The following is a 16,091-nucleotide window of genomic DNA, read 5'->3' as shown; positions in this document are numbered from 1 at the left end:
ATGTTTATGGCATCACAGTGACAAGGTATACTGAATGTACTGACTAATACAGTAAATACAGTGATGCACTTATAAGGTTAAGTTCAATTTTGGTTTCTGATCTGCACTTCTTTGAGCTTTCAAACATTTCCTTTAGCATCTACTTTTGCAGAAGTAGTAATGAAGAGACATTTTTTTCTAAATTTAGCATAATTTGAAATCTAGAAGTTTGAAGCAGAAAGTGTCTTTCAGCCTTCCAGTCCTGTCCCTTTAACATTGCTATCTCAAACAAAATGGAGGAAAAATGTTTTGCTGTTTAATATTTGATTGTAAAAATATCCTAAGGCCTCCTGATGGACTTTGATCCCATGCATGCATTTGGTACAAACACAATTCCTGTTCAAAACTTCTTACCATTTCTGTTTAGAAATCAACACCTTTGTGGTCAAAATGCCTTTTTTAATGGATTTCTCTACTGATAAAGGTAAAAAAAAAAAACTGTTAATATTCTGCCTCTGTAATGACCATACCACGGCTGTCAAATTTATAACTCACTGTGAAACAAAATTTCAGGGCCAGCTGGTGGACCTATGACAAGGTAATGTGCTGTAACTGATGAGTATAGCCCTTGAACCCTGAACCTCTCTCCATTCCAGTAAGAAATACTGTGGAAAAGAAGTATTTGCCTCAGAAAGAAAAAAGGCAGATGTTACAGTGCTCCCAGCAGGCTCTTTCTGATCAGAGGAAAAAGACACAGTAGTAAGACTAGAAAGAGCCCCATCCTCCCTGACTTGAATAATGAAAGAAGGCAATTCAATTCAGGTCTTTTGAATGCAAGAACCGTTGCCTCAAAGCAGTGTCAAACAAACAAAAAACCTGCAAGACATCCCAGTATGTAAGGCAGCACCTATTCCAACCCATTAACCCTAGTTCATCTGTGACAATAACAGAGATTTTTTTAAAGAAATAACGACTGCCTCCTTCAGTGTTCATGCTGCCTTCAAAGCAAAATTGCACTCTTCACTAGTCCTGAGGAAACCAGTGTTTCAATATGCCTAAGCTTGAATACAAAGTATCATGCTGAAAGTTTGATTAATCAGAAAGTTTAAATGTCTAACCTAGAAGAATATACCCCACATTATAACAGGACACATGTTGCATTAACTGTGTCTCTTGCTACTGAACTTTAGTGACTTAACACCACTACTATTTACACATTTCTGCATCTTACCAACCAGACAGGAAAGCAGATGATCAACATGCCATGTATTCCCTGACTGCAACATAGAGAAAAGTAATTTAGTTCTTACCTTATTCAGATCACACTTTAAAGCTGCACTTCCAGTATCTTTTGAATGCTCAAGCCCACAAGATTTTTCAGGACATTCTATTTTACATGTGCTGAATATCATTTATCACATGATGTAAACAAATACTTTGCCAAATATTTTGAAGGAGGTGCTATAACCTCAAGCATCTTTCTGTTCAGAATTAACATCGAATCCACTCACTATGATTAATTCATTTTTATATTTTATGTAATATAAATGGCCTTCCATAAATGCAGGTTGAAATAGAAATAAATATTGCAGGACTATTATAAGTTTTAGAAAAAAAATTTTGCATTATCAATGAAAAGTAATAAAGTATAGTATAGACAGATGTTACATATACAGATACTGCATACTGAGAACAATCAGGCTGTTCATATAGCTTATGAGAAGGGTTAGCAGTACTCATCCTCAGATTCGATCTACTAGAATAGCTTTCAGAGATACATAACTGATTTTATTTAGGGTCCCAGAGGTGCAACAGTCTACTGTTGCAAGTCCTAGCAAGCATAACTGCAACACAGTGCTCCTGTACTACACCTAAGAAGCTTAAGCAACAATGCTTGGCAATGACAAGGCATTCTAAGCATTGGCATTGAAATTTTAATGGGGGGAAAAATAAAATAAAAAATTATCCCAGGTAGAGATTTCTGGACAGGCTTGAGAGGTGAGCCAACACCAAACTCAGAACGTTCAATAATTAAAAATGCAAATTCCTGCACTTGGGTCAGGGCAATCCCAAGCACAATTACAGGTTGGGCTAAGAATGGATTGAGAACAGCCTTGGGATATTAATTGATGAGAAGCTCAACATGAGCTGGCAATGTTGTCTTGCAAATCAGAAAGCCAACCAAAAGCAAATCAGAAAGCTGCACCAAAAGAAGCATGGCCAGCAGGTCAAGGGGGGTGATGTTCCCCCTCTACTCCGTATTCATGAAACCCCACCTGGAGTACTTTGTCCCATTCTAAAAGCCCCAGAAGGACAGGGAGTTCGTGAAGTGAGTACAGAGAAAAGTCAGGAAGATGATGGCTGGAGTACCTTCTCCTATGAAGACAGGATGCAAGAGTTGGGGTTGTTCAGAATAGAGAACAGAAAGATCTGGGGAGACGTTATAGCTGCCTTCCAGTACCTGCAAAGGGCCTGCAGGAAAGCTGGGGAAGGATTTTTTAGAAGATCATGCAGTGATAGAACAAGGGTTAATGGCTTTAAACTGGAAGGGTGTAGATGGATTAGACATTAAGAAGAAATTCTTTCTTGTGAGCCTGGTAAGACATTGGAACAGGCTGTCCAGAGATGCTGTGGATACCCCCTCCCTGGAAATGTTCAAGGCCAGGTTAGATGGGTCTTAGAGCAACCTGGTCTAGTGAGAGGCATCTCCCTGTCCATGCAGGGGGGTTGGAACTAGACGATCATTAAGGTATCTTCCAGCCCAAACCATTCTATGATTCTGCAGTTCCATGAAGATGCAGTGCTGGCCGAATTAGAAAGATTTAGCATCAAAGTAAGAGCTGAAGTCTTGTCCCTAATCCTATCTATGTTCTGCTAGGTGACCTTAGGAAGATTTCTTTCATACACTGAGCCTTTGTTGCTTCTTCCCTATAAGACATGGAGCCCTTAGGTTTGTTTCTCCCATTTTAATTGCAAGTTAGGTCTGTCAGTGTCCATTTGGTCTGCATCTTACTGCCATGCAAAAATATTAAAACACCTCTTTCACTAGGAATAGCAATTTATTCCAGCTGGCAAGAATACAGGTGCTACATCCTCTCTATGCTAAGAATAGCCCTAAAGACATTTATATTAACCGATTACTTCGAGCCAAGCACAGATTTGTAGTCTGCCAGAGAGGCATTATGAGAAATATACAGGTGTCAAACTAATCACATTAATCTAACATCATAAACTAATGTTTCTGCTTTTGCTAGGAGAAAGAAGAACAACACAATCTATTTTAGAGGATATGCAGTGATTGAAAGAAGAACTTCACAAAGACTATAATGTGAACACAATTTTGTTTCTCCATCATTGAAAAATAATAAGGTTATCTTGATGTGAATTACCAGATAATCTCCAATAATAAAATAATACAACGAAAATAGCAAGTTATTGCAGTGAAAGCACCTGCATGACATATAGTTACCCAGTATGTAGCACTGTTATTGTAACAGCAAGAATCTAAGCTTAGAAAAGTAGAGAAGTTGAGAGCCAAAGAGTTTGTGTTCCAGTTCCTACACGGCACAGAACAACAAATTATTTGTGATAACTAGTGCTAGACACTATCTACCTAGAAAGACATGAATGAGAAACTAAGAAACTCTGGGAAATTCACCTTTGTGCCATATGAAAAAGATACTCAATTTATTTGCTGCACAAAACTTGAGGTGAATTGGTCATATTTAATCTAAGTTTTCCTGAGATTTAATGGCTGTTCATGATAAAATAAATTTTAAAATTAATTGCTTGAATCTTGAAGAAGGTTAATAAGGCTCTTATAAACTTTTCACAAAATAAATATTGGTCAAAATCTTCAAGCATTCAAGGAAGATAGCAAAGAACTGAAGCTTTAATTCCAGGTCCCACAGTGTTGGATGTTCTGCTAATGGCCTCTCGTCTTTGAGTGTCACACTATCACACAACAAGAAGATGTGAGCATCAGTGGCTCCTGTGCAAGCATGTGTTGTCTATCCTTTCTTTCTGAGAACAGTTTTGTAGAAAAGAACAGCTGTTCACTTTTGTCATGTTTGCCTACCATCTCTAAAGTTTAGGGAAGAGATGTGGGGTTTTGTACTCTTGAGTAACCCAGCTGTTACACTCTCTTTACATGTTTTCTTCCTCAGCAGTAGAAGAAAGAAGTTTCAGATTATCACGGTGACAAATATAATTCATTCCTATGTGAATTAATAATTTTTGTGGGAATAAATCAGATCCACAGCTATATTTTAAGGTACTTTTCAGCAATGTGTATCACTTTCAATAGGCACTATATTGCACATTGGTTTTTACCTCACTACGCAGATATCAGTGTATGAAACTTTTTTCCATGGAATTTAATTCAGCATATATACTCTTCTGTACTTCAGTGCCTTAAAAACACTGTCTGCACCCGCTTTCAAGATATAAAAATTATGCAATAAGTAATTAGCTGTTTTTTCATTACTATGCTATATGTACACACACATATACATAAAATATATATATATCTTTGTGTATGTATACATATACACACATATTTAGTCATAACATTTAGTGCAAACCTACAGCAGCTTAAATGCTACCTATCAAAATGCTACAGCTTGCTTAGTTCATAGGATTATTATTTTTGACTTACCCAAATCTGTAGCTTTATTCTTTTTTCATTTTTGAAAACTGTTTTTACTTTGAAATCAATTCCAACTGTGCTTACAAATGCAGATGTAAAGGAATCCTCAGCATATCGGAACAAAAAGGAGGTTTTCCCAACACTGCTGTTGCCTATTATGAGCAGTTTGAACATGTAATCAAAGTTCTGCTCAGATGTATCTTTCTGGCCATATCTGGAATCTTGAGTGGATGCCATCTGTAATTCAAAATAAAAAGAAATAGTTTATCATCTCTTATATAGATACCAGATATGAATGAACTCAACAAGTTGTTCACATAGGTTTAAATTTTATGATTCCTCTGTCCGTGGTAACAGTACCAGTTGCAAAAGAGGATGTAAACATCACTGGTGAGTGGCACCAGAAAAGGAAAAAAATTTCTAAAAATCCAGGGCAGTTCTTGAGCATTGGGTAATTGAGAAGTTTACTTTCAGAAAATGTGATAAATGAAATAGATGGTGAAAATATAGACAAAAATGCTTCACTCGTAAAAGGAAAAAAAAAAAAAAAAAAAGTTCAGATCTGCATAATGTCATAGGAGGTATATTTCCAAGCAAAAGCTTAAAATGCTTTACATCTGACAAAATTCTTGAACCATTTATTTTACTGTAAATATGCTATTATCTTTGCAATTGCTATTACCTTATTCAAACCATTTTCCCATAGTACAATTTACTCTTGTGTTGGGTAAATACCTCTGAAATAAGATACTGATTTTTTCTAGTTTTAGTCTATTGTATAGTTTTGGAATTTGCAATGTTAATGAAACATCATCATTAAATGCCAGCTGTCAGTGTTTTCAAAGTCAGACATCTTAAGAGTGCATTTGGGCAATCAGAGAGGACAGCCAGAACTAGGATGAGGACTGTACACTAACCCACTTGCTCATCAGATTTTCAATTACTGCATCAATTTTCTGAGTTAATTCTGTCATCTCATAACACCAATAATAGTATGCCAGCTTCTTTGGACTACTAAAGAGGCATATATATAAGTAAGGACAAAAATTCCTGAACAGACATAGCAAGCTTTTGAGAGAAATTACAATTTAAGACATATTTTGTAAATAATGCAGTAAGGTGTGTTTGATTTCAGAATTAATGGATTATATGGTAATGAATAAAGTTCTTGATTAAATATAGTCTTGGATACCTACATGCTTGCATCTGGAGTGTTTGCATTTGTGTTAGTATTTATTCATTTATTTCACAGGCATGCAACAATTAAGTTTTAGAACAAAAATTTAATTATCAAACATACACATCAGTAATCTTCCATCTTTCTGATTTCTAAAGCAAAAGAGAACAAAATTCTGTAAACCTCCACTAGTCTCCCTCATTGTAAATCTGGGCTATTTTGCCTAGAACATTTGAAAAAGAAAACATAATGCTGCTTCTACCAGTCTAATCCCAACTGCCTGAAGAGTATGCTGATGTTGTAGTATACAGTTTGCAACAATAAATCAATAAAATCCAGCAGATAAAATATTGTGTGGCGGTTGAGAATGCAGTCTGTAACCTGTACACTTCTCTCAGAGGCCCAGTCTGCTGCTTTTCTGGCTTCTCTCTGTAATGCAGCAGCTGAAACCAATAGTTACAACTTTTTTTTTTTTTTTTTTTTTTTTTTTTTACCAGTAGTTACCACAATTACTTTTTTCTCGATCTTACATCTCTTCAGAAGACTTCCATGTAGCTTCTTCAACTTCCTTAGGGTTTAAAAAAAAGGGATTTTAGTTTTCATTTCATCTGCTTCTGTCAGTGCTTTGTGCCTTACAATTCAACCCTGTGTACTTTAACACTTTAGAAACAGTATGATTCAGTGAGCAGTGAAAGTGGGAGACCTGGACTGTAATAACAATCTTCCTAAACCTTGTACACTAGGTAGACTTCCTGAGTAGGAAGTGCTTCCTATTAGTGGTTTTAAACACAGACTTTGCCCATAAAGAAATTTCAATCCTCCTCTAAACAAATGTGTTTATGTGCATTACTCACAGAACAGTTTCCTTGAAAGTTCTTCAAACTAATGGAAAAAAAAAAACACCAAAAAAATAGCACCTTCACTTTGTCTTGAACTTATGGGTTCATTACTTGCAGAACCATAGGGAGAATTATGGGCAAACTGAAAATAGAATTTCAGACAGCTTTTATTTCAGAGGTAGGTATACATCTGCCTATTGCAGGATGCAGAAGACATAGGAAAGGCATTGAAAATGGCTAATTTCTCCACCTCTCAACATATAAAGGAATCATGAGTAGTGAGGTATTGATAATAATTAAGACTTTTTGGAGCGACTAATATTACCTTAGAGAAACAGTCTCCCTAGGCCACCAATAGTGATCCTTTCTTTTGTTAAAAACCCATGTAAGTCTCAGAAATATGCTATTGTCTGCACTAACCTGAAGAAACATCAAACTCAGTATAGTGCTAAGATTTTTCCACTACTTCCCAAAGTCACTTACTCTGTAGTAAGCACAGAGAAAGATTCTTGAGACAGACTCACATCACCTACATCTGGCTCACACTCTAAATTAAATCCTACAGGAGTCCCTATTTTTCTGTTGACTGGAAGGGAAGACTAGATACTTGGTCCTCTTGAACTACAAGTAAGTACAGGATGCACAGCATGAATATGACTGTTCACTCCTAACAAGATTTCTCCCTACTACAGAGGTATTTGGCAAAGAAATGTGAAGAAGCTAGTGCTGATGTTATGTCCCTCCTTTGGAAACAATGGTAGAAATAATCACCAGGAATGCAATGCTCAGGTTTCTAATTAAATACTGCATACATGGTTGGGAAGCAAATAAACATGCCAACCTCACTAATGTTATGATGGTCTGTTTCCAAGAAAGAATAATTCTTTACCTTTATTTTGACAAAGTTCTATGCTCTAATGATTAAAGGGTATATTAAAAGCATCACTTTCAGTAAAACACTGAGTTTTTCCATCAGTAAAATTTTGTCTTTATTTAGTAAAATTGAAGGCAGAACACACAAGGCTACTTTCATTAGCATATTATACACTTGTCTTTCTGTAAAATGAGTCCTTACTCAGACACTGAACCTATCAGGATGTTATCAACAAAGGCAATCTCAGGACACCTCCTAGAGGGATAAGGACAGACCTGAGAGTCCACAGGGAAATTTAAGCTCAAGACAACAATCGAAAGACATATAGTCAGGAGGTTTCCATATCAAAACTGGGAGAAGGTATCTTGAATATAGTCCAAGGACTTAAATGGATGACTTTTTATGTCTTCCTGATTACAGCACATGTTTAAACTTCTTAAATATATATTATTTATGGGCACAGGTAAGTTTAATCATTAACCAACTTCTCTATTGCAGACCCAGGTACTTTTCAGGTCTCAAAATGACATTATTTCTTTGATCCCAAAATAACAGGTTAAAACAAAGCAAGGTTGAGGACAAATATCTCAAAAACATGTGTTTACCTGCCATCTCCATTATAATAACAAAACTCTTGGCTATGTTACTCTGTATGTCCTTGGCAGACCTCATTCTTTGACAGAATTAATTTGAACATCATTATCACTTATGCACAGCACCATACCATGACCTTTCTGGTCTGTGCATCACTTCTGTTTGCACTTACATGTAGACCCCACTCTGGATGCCTAATGTGGGATAAATATCCTGTGGAAAATATGATGTAAAGTGTAAGAAAAGCTGGACTGAAAATACTGAGGTTCATTCCTTTGTGTCTTTCACAAATACGTTGCTTTATTTCAAAAACTATAATAACAAGTATGTCTTAAAGGAAAAGACCAATAGTAAGCTCTGGGAAAAACACCTTGTTGATATCTATAGTAAGGATAGATAGACACTGATTAGCTAATTTACATGTGTTTCAATGAGTAGCACCCCTTTTCTATATACAGTGTAGAAATATAATAATATAATTTCAAAAAAGGAAATGCCAATTATTTTGGTAAAATGGCACTGACCTGTATGCACTGCTTTTATCAATGTAATCTTTTTTCAATTTATAAGCAGTCAAACAAAACCAGTGGATATTTAAACAATGGAGTGCAATGGGGAAACTCACTATTTGTATCTCACTGGATTGTATGTAGAATCCATGACAAGAGTGTTTTTAATGTGCAGATTATATGTCATCATCAGCATGTCAAAATATCACCAAGATCCTTCTATATAAAAGCACTATGACAATATAAACTAGCCATGAGGAAATCAATTATTTTCTTGGAGAAATACCAGATCAGTAATGTAGAGATTGGATTTTATTCCTAACTCTTTCAGAAGTATCCTAAAATAACTCCTTTTGTTTTCCTTTTTTTTATATCTTGGGCAAGAGGCTTAACCTCTCTTACTTCTGCTGTACTCTCAATGAATACACCAATATCCACTGATTGAGGATCACAACCAGTTCTAAAAAATCCTTCTCAACTAATCTTAAACTGACCAATTAATGAGACTTAATGGAGTCCACTGCACAATGCACCAGGCACTTATTTGAAATGTATGGATTGTCAGTCACCTGCAAGCCAGCCTGTGAACCAGTGTTCCTGGCAGCAACAGGAGAAGCTAATCTGCTTCAAGGCATTATAACATTAAATTCATGAATACGCTTAATCATATGATAACACAGCCTGAAAGGTGTAGTTAAAAATGCAAAGTTTTATTACAAGGAGCATGCTAAAATGTCAGGGTGGTGAGTATCAGGAAAATATAGATATGGGAAGGAAGGAGAAGGGAGGGGGAAGGGAGACGAGGGGAGGGAGACGAGGGAGACGAGGGGAGACGAGGGAGGGAGACAAGGGGAGACAAGGGGAGGACAGGGGAGACGAGGGAGACGAGGGGAGACCGAGGGGAGACGAGACGAGGGGAGACGAGGGGAGACAAGGGGAGACAAGGGGAGACGAGGGAGACGAGGGGAGCGAGACGAGGGGAGGGGAGACCCGAGGGGAGGGGAGACGAGGGAGGGAGACAAGGGGAGACTGAGGGGAGACGAGGGGAGACGAGACGGCGGTAGACGAGACGAGGGGAGACGAGACGAGGGGAGGGGAGACGAGGGGAGGGGAGACGAGGGTGAGGGGAGACGGGGGAGGGGAGAGGGGAGCGGGGACACGAGGGGAGACGAGGGGAGACGAGGGGAGACGAGGGGGGGACGAGGGGAGGGGAGACGAGGGGGGAGCGGGAGCGGGGAGACGAGGGGGAGACGAGGTGGATACCGAGGGGAGGAGGGGGAGACGAGGGAGGGGAAGGGGAGGGAGGGGAGGGGGGGGAGGGGGGGAGGGGAGGGAGGGAGGGGAGACGAGGGGAGGGAGGGGAGGGAGGGGAGGGAGGGGAGGGGAGGGAGGGGGGGACGAGGGGAGGGGAGGGGGGGACAAGGGAGAGAGGGGAGGGGAGGGAGGAGGGGAGGAGGAGGGAGGGAGGGAGGGGAGGGGAGGGGAGGGAGGGAGGGGAGGGGAGGGGAGGGGAGGGAGGGAGGGGGGGGGGGGGAGGGGGGGGGGGGGAGGGGAGGGGAGGGGGGGGGGGGGGGAGGGGAGGGGAGGGGAGGGGAGGGGAGGGAGCCCCTCAGGCTGAAATTCTATTATTGCATAGGTATCTAGCATGAAAAAATATTAGCTAAAAGAGATGCATTTCTTAATTTAAATCACAGCAGACTACAAAAGTGCTCTTTGCTTGCGTAAAATCAGCAGGACTGTTTTTTTAACAATCTACTGATAACAATGACTGATCTGTAATTAAAAACAAATTTAAAAACATCTGTTTTAATGTATAGTCTGGGTGCCTCAGAGCTCCTTCATGAGATTATAAAATAGGTTCCAAATGATAACTATAGTACAGTTAGCCAGCAAAGAGTGTTTTGAACCAGCACCTAGAAAGTGCTAAAAACTGTAAAATGTAACTTTTACATATGCATTATGCATTTCTCTGGTGCTAAGGGTGATTACATTTTTCCATATATAAAAACTGCTGAAAAGGGGCACCCTCTTTACCACCCCCATTTCTAGACATGCCTCATTTTCCCCTGGTACAGACAGGTAACTGCTCCTTGAATAAATAGGTAAGAGATGCTGTGTCAGCGTCCTGCACATCCGGGTAGGACCTCGTTACCTCTCAACACCTAATGAACTACAGCCATTCACTCACAGGGGAGTGCCCGAATGAGACTCAGAACCCACGCAGAGCTGCAGGGGGGGGGGGTGTCGGCCACCACAGAGCCCCGCATCCCGCTGCCAGGGACCCATCTCAGAGGGAATCGACCGCTCCTGGACCCCATCGTGCGCACAGCGGACCGTGTCACGCACACCCCGGGCCCCCCTCACGCACACCAGGCTCTCCCACACATCCCAGGCCTCCTGACACAAGGGGCGACCACATCCCCTTCCCCTTTACACGACCGGCCACCAAAGGGAGAGCCCAGCCCCGCCGTGCCGCTATGCCGCCTGCAGGGCGGAAGGGCTCCTGCCCGTCCCCGCGGGAACCCGGCTCTCGGCCCCCCTGCTCCCGCCGCCCCTCTCGCTGCTCTCATCAGCTCCGGCCCGGGGACCGACCTGCAGGGGCGATTCGTGCCTCATCGCCGGGCGCGGCCCGCCGCTCCCTCAGTTGCCGCTCGCCGCCGTACACCGACGGCCGCCTCCGCCCTCCCGGGCTCTGCTGACAAACCCGCGCCTCGGTCAGCACCGGAGCTGTCCCCGCTCCTCCCCTGGTATCGTCCCTCCCTCCCGCGCACCCTCGGGAGCTGTAGTCCTTCTGTCCCGCCTCGCCCCCGCTGGCCCCCTCCATGCCGGGGAGTAAAGCCTACACCTTCCGGCATGCTCTGCTCCCGCCTCTTGCCGAGGCGGAGGCGGTGCAGCGAGAGCGGTGGCGGGGGCTGGGCAGTAGGGGACCGGGGCGGTGGAGGGTGGCGGGGTCTGGGAGGGCCTGGGCAGCACGGGGCGAGGAGTGAGCGGGGATGGAGCTAGGGAAGCCGAGCCTCGCTTAATCATATCGCTCGTTTTTAGCGGCCCCACGGGCCCAACCCGAACCTTTGGTCGCCATGGAGGGGTACCGCGAAGAGCGGTGGCAGCCAAGGCAGGGAGCGGCTCTGCTACGCCGTGGGGAGACGCTGGCTGAGCGGAGCAGACGGACAGCGGCATCCGGCCCTGGCGCTACCGGCGGAGTGAGAGCGGGATCGGGACTTTCCCCGCCGCCGGCGCCTCATTGGCCCCCTTCCGCCCGGCCGGCAGGGGGCGCCCGTGCCGCTGGCGCCGACCGTGTGCTGCGCGGGACTCGTTGGCAGGCGGGTAACGGCGGCAGCGTCCGGCGGCTCCTGGGCAGCCACGAGTGTCGGGGCGCGGTGGCGCTGGCTCTGTCCTGGCTCCCTCCGTCTGTCTCTCTGCTCCCTCCGCGTTCACCACTGCTGGCCGTGGGGCTGAAGCAGGCTGAGCGCATTTAAGAGGTGGCAACTGCCGGTTCGTGTGACAGCCCAACACGTGCCGTGACTGTCATCGTGTCCCATCGTCTGCCCTTTCTCTGCCCTCACTTGAGTTTCTCCGTCCTTTGGTGATCAGCAGCAGCCTTTGCGGCTGTATGATGGTACAGCCCCGCATGAATGTGGCAGCATTGCTTCTGGCTGCTGGCACTCACTTCTGAAGGGATCATCAAGATCATCATGACGCAGTAACAGTAAAACAGCAGACGCCACACGTTGCATGTGTCGCCAGTGCTCGTTTTTGCTGTCCAAGGAGTGTATATAATTGCCTTTCTTGTCACTTCTTCCATAACCTGATCCTCTTATTGCTGAGTCCAAAGTCATCTTGGGTGCAGATGTCTGTGGAGGGCGGGAAAATAAATTGTTGTATTCAGATTGAAGATGTGGCATGTTCTCAACTAAAAGGGTGAAGACGCACTTGTGTGTGTGAGCAACAAAAGTTACTCACTCTGGGGTGTCCACTAAAAGTTTGAGACCTAGATGTTGCCTGAGCAGAGAAGGAAGGGCAGGAGAGGGGAGTTGTGGTGGCTGAGGCAGCAACAGAACAGCAGTCTTCCCTGTGGGCTACCTGCTTTTATGAATGTGGTGAGCAAAGTAAATCACCTTTAGGAGCTGTAACATTGGAAACTTGTATAATAGACACAAACATGGATTAAAGTATATATCGGAAGTAACTTCCTTCTAGATTTGCAGGTGTTTAATTTCATTTACAGTTGTTTAAACCCACCTTGCTATATAACATGAAAATAGTAATTAAGTGACATTTTTTTCAGGCACATGATGTATGCCATGATGCATTTTGGCAGCTGATATTTCTTTCCTTATTGAAACACTGAATGTAACCTTTCTGCCAATATGAGCACGTAGACATCATGGAATCTTAGCCCATCTGCAATGTATGCATGCATGCCTGAGCATGCCAAGTGCTGATTTTATTTATTATTTTATTTTACTGTGTGCATATGGGGGTCCATCCCTGGAAGTGTTCAAGGCCAGGTTGGGATGGGGCTTTGAGCAACCTGGTCCAGTGGGGAAGTGTTCCCTACCCATGCAGGGGGATTAGAACTAGATTATCTTAAATTCCCTTCCAACCCAAACCATTCTATGATTCTATGATTTATTTCTTGCTATTGATATTAGGTGAATAAATAGAAAGAATCATTAGTAATGACCCATTTCCTTCTGAAACAGGGCATATTACATTCTTATCAGTTGCAATGAGGGAAAAACAGAGATTACTCCTCTAATTAAAGAATCAGATTACAGAGTTTTGTTTTTAACAAAACATTTTAAATATATTACACAGTCACAAATATATTAAAATGTAGTTTTCTATAAAGAAAGGTCTCACTTTGGAATGCCGTTTTAAATCTTAGTGGAATGGGCATTTGAAGAAGTAGTTGGAAGTATTCAGAGAAGTTTTTGATTATTGAGTTTAGGGAATAGATACTCTGGACCTACTACTATTAAACTTTCTAAGTAGACTTACTGCAGATACTGTATTAGAAACTACAAGTCTTAAATGATGCTGGGTCTCCAAATTTATCCCAAGACACAGATCCTTCACATTTGTTTAGTATATTGGCATTTGTCTTAGCCTTGAATAAGTAATCTCTCACGTAAAACCTCCATACAGGGAACAATCAATAGAACATAAAGCAAGATTGCTTCTCAGATTGCTTTATGTCTTCCTTTAATGCATGGGATGATTGGGGCATTTTGTTGTTCGTTTTGGGTTGGGTTTTTTTTTTTACTAAAAATATTGAACTGCCTCTCTGCATAAACCATAGTTTGTTTCTTTGTTGAATGTTTAAAAGGCATAAAACCAGAAAGGGTAACTCTGAAATACATACACAGGACTCAGTTAAGTAAAATATCTAATTCTTTTAAACAGGAATAGTGCAGACACTGCAGAAGTTATAATGAACATCAGTTCAAGTTTTCATTTATATTGATTTTACTGCTCACTTTTCTAATTGTATCGACTATACTTCCTTCTTTTTAATTTTCCAACACTTGCAGGAGTAAATTATTTTTTCAATACCAGATACTGGATCATGGAATACTCAGAATAAGTTAGTTTTTACTTGCTAGTCTGCACTTAAGAAAAAAGGATAAATTTTAATTTTCCTTAGGTGATGCAAGTAGTAATTCAAACAATGTATTTAATCAACAAAAACTAACCTAAAATGAGCATAATGCCCATGAGCTAGCTGGCACAGTCAATTTCGGCTTATGTGGATGTAGAACAGTGAGGTTTAGGACATTTTTCATTTTTTCTATCACAGTTTTTTATCCAACACTAATTTTACAGTACGTAGTAGATAAACAATGATGTCAGGGCTACATAATAAGTATAAAAAAAACCCCCAAAAGTTGTATGAACAGAGGCCACCCAAGAGGCAGCTAGTTTGTATACAACTGATTTGTTTTGATTGACTGAATTTTGGAATTATGGACACATTATCTCTGTTTTACTCCAGTAGTCTGCATAAGTAAAAATGCAATATACCTTTTTTTTTTTCATGAGTTCAGTGCATGTATTTGGAGCAAATATTTTCTGTGCTTTCAAAACTTCAAAAACTTCAAAACTTCAAAACTTTCAAAAAGTGTAAGGTGTGCTGTGAATTGACAAGTACGTGAGATGGGAAGTAGAAGCCTAAGTTAAGAAAGAGAATAATAAAGCCAATATAAGTAACTGATGATCATTGTTACTCCTTTTAATTTTCAGAACAAAATAAAAAAATATTTTTTTTTATTTAAAAAACCAAATGTTCTCACTAGATACAAAATAGTAGCCATTTTGAGATACCTATACATCTTCACAGTGATTCTTCCAATGTTCTCTTCCTTAATGTCAAATATCTTTCTTTTCCCCCTGATCTTTTACAACAGAGTGTATCTTTTACTTCTGCATGCCATTTGACTTATCCGGGGACTGTACTTTGGATGGAGAGAGAACAAAGAAAGTTATGAGTCTTTCACTACAAAATAAGCAATAAAGGTCATTCACCGTGACTCAGTCTGGCATGTTTGCAGGTCTGGCTTGCACTCACAAAATATAAATGTTTAGGTCTTCCTTCCTTCTCCAAACTTTTCTTTAAAAAAAAAAATAAATAAAGGAAAATGAGGAAATGAGGAGTTATGGGGTCTTTATGTTTGACTAGGTAAACAGGAAATTTAGAAAAGAAGGAAGAAAGGTTTATTAAAGATCTTAGGAATGTTTCTTTCCAATGACAGTTTTTAAACCTTATTTAATCAAGCAGGAAAGCATTAATTAACAAAATACACTTCTGAAATGATACTAGAAATTCTGTTGAAAGCAGATGGGTCTGCTGCTGAAACAAAATAAGATCTGTCTCAAACACATCCATTGAAAACAAATCTGTGGGGACTTCTCATCAGGCTAAAATACAGATAAACAAAATAGAATCTTGTCATAGAGTAGACCATAGATGCTGTTATATTTGCAACAGATGAAGTTGCTTCACTGCTGTATAGATTTTTGCGTTTGTGACCTTGCCAGATTCTGCAAGTCCTTAAAATTCCAACAAATAAGATTCACATGTCAGGCTGCATGGCAGCATACTGCTGATGCATGAGCTGGATGTGCTGCATTGGGAAAACAACAAAGCAGAGCAAGTCTCATGCTCATCACATGAGACTTGACAGGCTTGCATTACTATGAAAGACAAGAAACGTTTATTGTGGTATTTTTTTTCTTCTTATATTTTATTTCTTCTCACTCTCAGAAAAGAAGATACTGTTTGTCTCTTCCCTGCTAAACTTTGCAGCCACTGAGACTGTAATATAGAACTGAAATGCAGCTTTTCATTTTATGGGTAAGGCAAAAGTATAAATCACCACAGTTCTGCCGCTGATGGATATGAGCACTGGGGTAATCTGTCTTTGCACTGCTGTTGCCATGGCTACTGGGTCACAGCACCAGATAAGCCATC

At 41.0% G+C, this 16,091-nt stretch overlaps 1 protein-coding gene across 2 annotated transcripts in view; it reads right to left on the bottom strand.

The window, feature by feature from the left end:
• Positions 1-11,307, bottom strand: part of RAB3C (RAB3C, member RAS oncogene family) — an 83,574-nt gene extending 72,267 nt beyond the window's left edge. Inside the window, exons 1-2 of one of the 2 annotated variants that reach the window (XM_030466917.1) lie at positions 11,184-11,307; positions 4,637-4,874 (exon numbers count right to left, since the gene is read on the bottom strand). In XM_030466917.1, the coding sequence (XP_030322777.1) occupies positions 4,637-4,874; positions 11,184-11,236 (291 nt within the window). In that variant the 5' untranslated portion in view covers positions 11,237-11,307. The remainder of the gene's footprint in view (positions 1-4,636; positions 4,875-11,183) is intronic. The other variant, XM_030466918.1, reaches the window with a different exon arrangement.
• Positions 11,308-16,091: the final 4,784 nt, after the last annotated feature.

The sequence above is a fragment of the Calypte anna genome, chromosome Z (assembly GCF_003957555.1).
Source record: "Calypte anna isolate BGI_N300 chromosome Z, bCalAnn1_v1.p, whole genome shotgun sequence".
NCBI lineage: Eukaryota > Metazoa > Chordata > Aves > Apodiformes > Trochilidae > Calypte > Calypte anna.
The sequence above is the reverse complement of the archived record's forward strand: the minus strand, read 5'-3'. Positions and strand labels throughout refer to the sequence as shown.